The 7,561-nt window shown below is 32.9% G+C and overlaps 1 protein-coding gene across 2 annotated transcripts; it reads left to right on the top strand.

The window, feature by feature from the left end:
- The first annotated feature begins 3,162 nt into the window (after window positions 1-3,162).
- On the top strand, window positions 3,163-5,682 carry LOC131623497 (uncharacterized). Of its 2 annotated transcripts, none has more exons than XM_058894505.1 (5): window positions 3,163-3,659; window positions 3,827-4,448; window positions 4,624-4,723; window positions 5,349-5,410; window positions 5,617-5,682. In XM_058894505.1, exons 2-5 carry the CDS (start codon window positions 4,296-4,298, stop codon window positions 5,668-5,670), a joined length of 369 nt encoding a protein of 122 aa, XP_058750488.1. In that variant the 5' UTR covers window positions 3,163-3,659; window positions 3,827-4,295; the 3' UTR covers window positions 5,671-5,682. The 2 variants fall into 2 exon arrangements, with proteins under 2 accessions (XP_058750488.1, XP_058750487.1); XM_058894504.1 differs by lacking the exon at window positions 5,617-5,682 and having other exon boundaries at window positions 3,827-3,874; window positions 4,264-4,448; window positions 5,349-5,581.
- The last annotated feature ends 1,879 nt before the right edge of the window (window positions 5,683-7,561 follow it).

The following is a 7,561-nucleotide window of genomic DNA, read 5'->3' as shown; positions in this document are numbered from 1 at the left end:
GGGTTGCTTTTGATGAAAAATATATCTTTGCGATTAAAGACTCATAATATTTGGGAGATTGCAAGATTGTAAATTGATATTTTGTAAAAAAAATTTTATTTACCTATGATATAACTTTTTCGAGCTGTCATTGAAAACTCCTAGTATCTAAGGGTTGCTTCCACCGAATCAAATATCCTTATGATTGAGGACTCTCAAAAGATTACGAGGTGGTAAATAATATTTGTAAATTGCGATAATTAAAATATAGTTATTGTAGGTTAGTAATGAGATTTTTCACATCTAGGAGTACATGATTAACAAGTAGAACTTAATATTTTTTATAATTATATTTGTTCATAGTTAGTTGATTTTCAGTCTTGCAATAATCATGCAAACTAATCAATCATGCCTTGTTCATTCTTCTTTATTTTCATGTTTCATGCGCTATATTTGTTGGGAAAATAACAAACATAGAAAAAAGAGGAACAAAATAACAACACAAAAGATTAACGTGGAAACTCGAAAACCGGAGAAAAAACCATGACCGTTGTCAAATTACAGCCAGAGAATAACACTGTTTAAAAATTGTTACAACACATACACTATCCTCAACCACCCTAAGGCCCCAATACACCCGCACTCTTCAAGAAAATATTTAACTACCCCTCACAACACTATAAGACAAGAGTATAAGTGAAAATAAAAAAGTCAAATACAAATTTAAAGTGTTTTTGAGTGATACATCTTGTAAAGAAAATCTTGAATCCTATATATATAGTCGTGGATTTTGTCTTCCATCACTAAACTATGCGACGTGGGACGTAGAAGAACTTTAATCATATATATAGCCTTGGACTTTCTCTTCCTTCACAAAAAATAAGAGATGTGAGATTTCTTCAACATGTATATTTTCAACCAACCCCAACAATCTCTACCTTGATTGAAAATAATACATTAACTTTCATTGTCTTCATCGACAATTATACTCCACCATAAAGAGTATAGTCATTTGAAGCTACACCACTCCAAGAATTTTCAAATTGTCTTCAACAATAATCATAGTTTTCAAAATAAGCATACTCCACCTAAAGAAGAGTATATTTCACTTGAAGTTAAACCACTTCAAGAATTTTCACATGCCGAAAACCAGGTTAAAACTTTATGGTGCGCTTCCATGTTGGTAGGAAGCTCTTCAACCATTGTCAGAATCTCACAACACACTTTGCATAAATGCCCATGTATTAATCTCTAGCAATAACACGTCCTTTTCCATGAGAGAGGAAATGTCATGAGTATACACTTCTTAATTTTCAGAGAAGATCGTCCTCTCTCACAACGATAGAGACTAGCATTTGACTCAGAGCCCTTCTCTTACATTGCCCCATCAGGACACTTATACATTGTATGTCCAATCTTTTTATATTTCCAACATCTCACACCTGTTTCATTATTTTTCTTCACATAAGATCTCCCTCTAGCAACCAACATCGAGTTTGATGAAGTATTATCCTCACCCTTCAATCTTCTTTCTTTAGAAATAATTTTACTAGCAACTTCTTCAAAACTCCAATTTTCCTTCCCATATATCAAAACAGGTTTAATATGCTCATAAACATTATCATTTAGAACACTTAAATGATCAGATATTTTTGTATGCTCATCCATATGCAAGCTATGAATTTGTTCCTTCAACAACAACCAATTTGATATACCCTTTCCTTGATATAGTCCTTCAAGTTTCTCCCAAAGCTCTTTGACTGACGACGTACCAAGAACATGCGCAAGAATATTCTTATCCAAAGACATACAGATTATACTCGAAGCTCTCAAATCTAGTTCCTCCCACTTCTCGTTGTCCATGTTGGAAATGTTTCTTTTCAACACCTTGTGTAATCCTAATTGTATCAAAACATCATTGATTTGAATTTTCCTTAAAATTTCTCTAAGTCAATCTTCAATGCACTTGTAAACTTGACATTGCTGCCAAAACCTTTCTTAGCGCAAAACAAAATTTTCTCAACCAACATAGAGTATAAAATTTATTTTCTAATGTGGAAGATCAAACAAAACTGCAACTACATAGCATACTAAAATTTATATTCTATTAAACCAGACTTTAATACCACTTGTTGGGAAAATAACAAACATAGAGAAAAAAGAGGAACAAAATAACAACACAACAGATTAACATGAAAACTCTAAAACCGAAAAGAAAAAAAACAACGACCGTTATCAAATGATAACCAGAAAATCACAATCAACCCCAACAATATTCACAAGTATAATCACATTGCCTTTAGACAAAGTTAGTTCAATTTTTTGATACAATAATTTTATTTGATATATATTGTAGTTTTGGTTGACACAATACAACTACAATTTTTACATTTAACAAATATTGTGAAAAATATATTCATGTTGTTAAGTTATATCTTCAAAATTAAAGTATTTTTTAGGGTCAAATTCAAAAGGAGAGTATCATCAAGAAGATAAATAAGAGGAAACATCAGCAAATTACATTCCTAGCCTAAAAGTTATTTTTTTTAACGTAAAGAAATAATGGTGTTTATGTTCATCCCAAATAATTACATATATTTTTGCTTATTTTTCTATAATTTATTATTGTGTTAAAAACTTTAGGGGACCTTATATAAAAGTAGTGGTCTATCTTCCTGTCTATTTGATGTAAAATGCATGAGTACAGCACAATTAGCAACTACCTTACACCTCCTTTAGTCGCCTTTTCAATTTTCTTCACATTAATATATAATGTAATATCATCTCTTCTTCTCTTTGTATAATCACTTTAAACAACTTTCATCTATATTAAAAAAATGGACCACATATTTTATGTATACATGTTAGTCACTAGTGCAAAAATGACAATACAATTTATAAATTTACACCCATTATACTAAAAACGGGTGTAAATAAGACACAAGATGGCAAATTTGTAAATAAAGTCTCATTTTTAGTATTGACAAGTAACTATAGACACCCTATTTTTAAAAAACCGGTGTAAATTAAAAAAATATTATAATTAAGTATTTATTTACTCCCTTTTTTTCCGATAACGGGCGTAAATAGAAAAAGTAAAATAAATTTAATTTTTATTTGTAAAATAGTATAAGTTAATATTTGTATTTCTCTTTCTGCTTTCATTGAACCCTAATTACCATTTTTATGCTCTTAACTTCACCGTGTCAACTTCAAATGTTTCAAACCCCAATTCCACATCCACCATGAATCATTCTTCACAACCCGAAACACCTCCACCCTCTGATTCCATCACCTCATCACAACCCGAACCGCCACCACAGTCTGATTCCGCCGCCAATCCATCATTTCCCGAACCATCGCCACTGTCCTATTCGACCACACTATCCGAATCACAGTCTTCGTTGTTCCATTCCTCAAATTTTCTATCATGCTTTCGTAGTTTGAGAATTGAGATCCTAACTTCCACTCCGATTCTCTTCATCTTCGACTCGGAGCCACCAACCAACACTGAAACCATCATGTAACAAAAAACGACACCGTTTCGATCAATGGTTAAGGGTTTGCACAGCCAAAATCTCCCCGCCGATGTAGCACATGTCGTCGATCAGCTAGAGCGCCACTGCTTGGCTCCCGATGGATCTCTCATCTCCAAGCCTCTCTACAACAATCTACAGCTCGTAATCCTCTCTCTAAACAATGCTCTCTATGTGTTTGTTGAATTTCCTCACACAATTGGAAAATGGGTGTGCTTCATTTTATCATTAAAAACTCACCCATTTTGTTAAATGTCCAATAAATTGAATAAAAGTTTGGTGGGTACTGAAATTTGCTGTTTGATTTGCAGGCTAGAGAGGAAATGTGCTGGGAACGACTTCAATATCTCGAAGCCATGGTATGTGAATGTTATCTTTGTTATGAAGCCATGGTATTTTTCCAAACATAAATCATTTTAACTTCAACTCACTTTCAGACAGAATCAATGTACTCAATTAATTTTCTTCACTGCAGAACCAAACATACGATTAGGCTTTTAGTTTATTGCATTGCTTGCTTGTATTTAGTTGGATGTGCCATGAATTGTCAATTTTGCTATACCGGAAGGCAAGCCTAGTTTCTGTCTGTAATGATTAATTCAGTGGCTACTCCATCATCTTTCACTTTATTGCGGCGTTGCGCGGTTTCATCACACCAACTTCAATAGCGCCTGATTCCATCCAAATTCCAAACACCACATTGGTTCTTTCCGTTTCCTCAAAAAACTACCATATCTATTGCATACAGATACATCGAAATTAGGTTTCAGAGAAGCGGAAATGACATCGGTGGCACAGGAAGCTCAGCGTGCGCTTAATATCCAGCCTCCAAAGACTAAACTGAAGGCTCGAAGATTGAAAGGTCACAAAGATAGCACTAACTGCTGCATTGCCTCGTCTCAAAACCCTCGCCTCATCGTCACTTCCGGCGAGGTCGGTCACTACCTTTCTCCATTTTCAAATTAACACTCATTAGGGTTCTTCCTTTAACACTGTTTCATTTTAATGAATCTTTTATATTATTATTATTATTATTATCATGATTATTGGTGTTGTTTTGTAAATTCTACTCTTTGGTGTAAATTTTATTCTTTTGAACGTGAAATAGGATGGTCGTGTTTGCTGGTTTGATTTACGATGCAATGATGAACCGCGGCTCACTATGGATGTTAGCGAGGAGTCCATTCTTTCCTTGTGTTTCAACTCAGGTTTGATTTCTCTGCCAACTGCTTAATCTTTGCTTTAAACTTGCCGCTGTGTTGCAAATACAGATGGGCTATGTTTTTTTTTTTACTTCTAGTTTTACTAATCTTGTTTTTTGTATTGGGAATTTTGTTTATCATGATACGATGGAGGTTTAGGGACTTAGTGCCAGTTGAACTAAGGCTTGTGAGCCTGTGTAGCCACTTTTTTTATAATGTATTTATCGTTGGGTTGGATTTAGTAACCTGTTATGGGTAAATGCCTGGTGAAGATTGTTAATACAGGAAATATTGTGGCAGCTTCAATTCTTCAAAGATTAATCATTGAGTTAGGCATATGTTTTTTAGCCTGAGGATGGCCAATGATTTTTTAACTATCAGAAGCTTTACTTGAGTGCTTTCACGGGAATTTCATTGGTAGGGATGTTACAGCTTTCTAGAAATATAGTATTGTGTCTCCTTCGGTTTCGGTTAAGTGGTGCACTTTACCATCTTAGCGATGCACCTTATGTCCTATATGCTGAAGCAGCAATTTACATCTGTTTGGGTTATATTCTGAAGCAGCAATTTACATTTCGTGTTCAGTGGACAAGTTTACTTATATCTTTTGCAAACATGTCCTTTGATTCAGGGAATGAAGATAATATTTATGTCTCGTCAGGAAAAGAAATCAACTGTTTTGATGTGCGTCTGGTAAGCATTTTATGGGCGGCAAAGATGTTTAAATCCAGTACTTTTTTATTTCCTTTTACAGGAAACCTTTCTCTCCTTATATTACTAGCAGGCACCTGGCATGGCATTTATTGCATTGTTCATTTTCATATCAAGGATATGTACATTGTTTAGAAAGATCGTTAATTATTATACTGATCATCTGTATACTATGTTCTGTTCTGAAGGCCGGCGCCAAATGGGAGCTGCTGGAGATACTAGATAGTAGGACTTGTATTTAAATATAATGTTATTCATTTATTTGATCTTGTTGAGTATGTGATGCTTGAAGGAATTAATGACAGGTTAGGAAAACTTATTTCACTTTATTGATTGTGTTTAATAAATGATTTTACAGTTTTTCCGGCTTTAATTTCTATAATGCAGCAATGAAGATGCAAAGCGGCTTATCGAGCTGGTAAAGGGCATCCCTTACAAGATCAATCTCATCTCATTCAATCCGCATAGTGGATCCTTCTTCAAACCAACTAAAGCCGAAAGAATGATTGAATTCAGAAATATGGTGGTAGTTATAAGAAGAATGATCATAGGAAAGTAGTTATAAGGATTAGAAATATATGTAAATTCTTATTTTAGATTTATGCTTCAGAAAATAATATTCAGTAAAATTACTTTTCTAGCATTATTTTATTGATGGCAGGGACACCGGATACCTGTTTGGTACGTTGTTGGAAAAGACAAAGAAGAGGATTTTATAGTTGCTAGGAATGCTGATGAAGCACTGGGAAAAGCTCACAAGAAATATGGAAAGGAAGTTGAAATATTTCAGGATCTGGATGTTCTCGACACTTGGTTTTCAAGGTATGCTTTATTGGATGAAACATTCTCCATCTAAATTTCTCTATGTGCTTGGTGATTTTCCAGGCTCATGTATTCTCTGCAGGATATGCAACTTTTCTAGCAAACTATCACGTATAGTCTTGTAAGGATATGAAATTTTTGTGTGCTATTCAACTTCTCCTGATATCATGCTTTCTAACCTTGTTCTGGATTCATGTTTTTGTATCTTCTCATGATTCTCATTTTATTCTTTTATTTTATATACTAGTGTAGCAAAATTTTCAACTCATGGACATGTGTTTATATAAAAATAAAACTCAATATTTATTTTTATTTTAAAATAAAATGAAGTTTGAAAAAAAAAAAAGACAATTGTATGTAAGACTTTACAACCATATCTAGTGTGAATATTTTTAATTAAGTTCATACTTAAAGGGTGGGCTTCTAATTCCAATGAGATTCAATATTTTTAATAATTTCTTGTGTCTTGTTTTTTTCATACATAAAACAATTACTTCTCCTGGGCGTGGTATTTTAGCCATGGATTGCTACATGTGAAAAGCGGTTGGATTCAATTGGACTAGAGAACACTGAAGCTATAACCGTCAAGTATGGCGTAAAATTATATATGAAGCAAGTGTTATGATTTAGTTAAAATATAATTTTTATGTGTATGATTTTATAATCCTTAAAATATTATGACTGAACATGATTTTGTATACTTTTTGGTTAATATCAAAAATATTTTGACTTAGTTAAAATATTATTTTTATGTGTATGATTTTTATAGTATTTGCAATATTATGACTGAAAATGAAATATAACTAAATGATGTATATGAAATAGGATGTAAATAGATATAATTGTTCATTCGTAAATGGCGTATTTACACCTGATTTTTATTAAAATAAGGTGTAATTAAAACGTAATTAATCCCAATTACACCCGATTTTTATTAAAATAGGGTGTAATTAAAACGTAATTAAGCCCATTTACACCCGATTTTTATTAAAATATGGTGTAATTAAAATGTAATTATGCCCAATTACACCCGATTTTTATTGAAACAGGGTGTAATTAAAAACGTCATTACGCCCAATTACACCCGATTTTTATTAAAACAGGGTGTAATTAAAAACGTAACTACGCCCAATTACACCCGATTTTTGTTAAAAATAACGGGTGTAAACTCGTTAGACATTTCTCACCCTGTGGATATACACCCGATTTTTATTAAAAATAAAGGGTGTAAATTAAAAAAAAAAACGGGTGTAAATTAACATTTTTGTACTAGTGAGTGTACGACATTTACTAAATAAAAACATAAATATT

Source organism: Vicia villosa, unplaced genomic scaffold, assembly GCF_029867415.1.
Source record: "Vicia villosa cultivar HV-30 ecotype Madison, WI unplaced genomic scaffold, Vvil1.0 ctg.000073F_1_1, whole genome shotgun sequence".
In the NCBI taxonomy this organism is placed as follows: domain Eukaryota; kingdom Viridiplantae; phylum Streptophyta; class Magnoliopsida; order Fabales; family Fabaceae; genus Vicia; species Vicia villosa.
The sequence above is the reverse complement of the archived record's forward strand: the minus strand, read 5'-3'. Positions and strand labels throughout refer to the sequence as shown.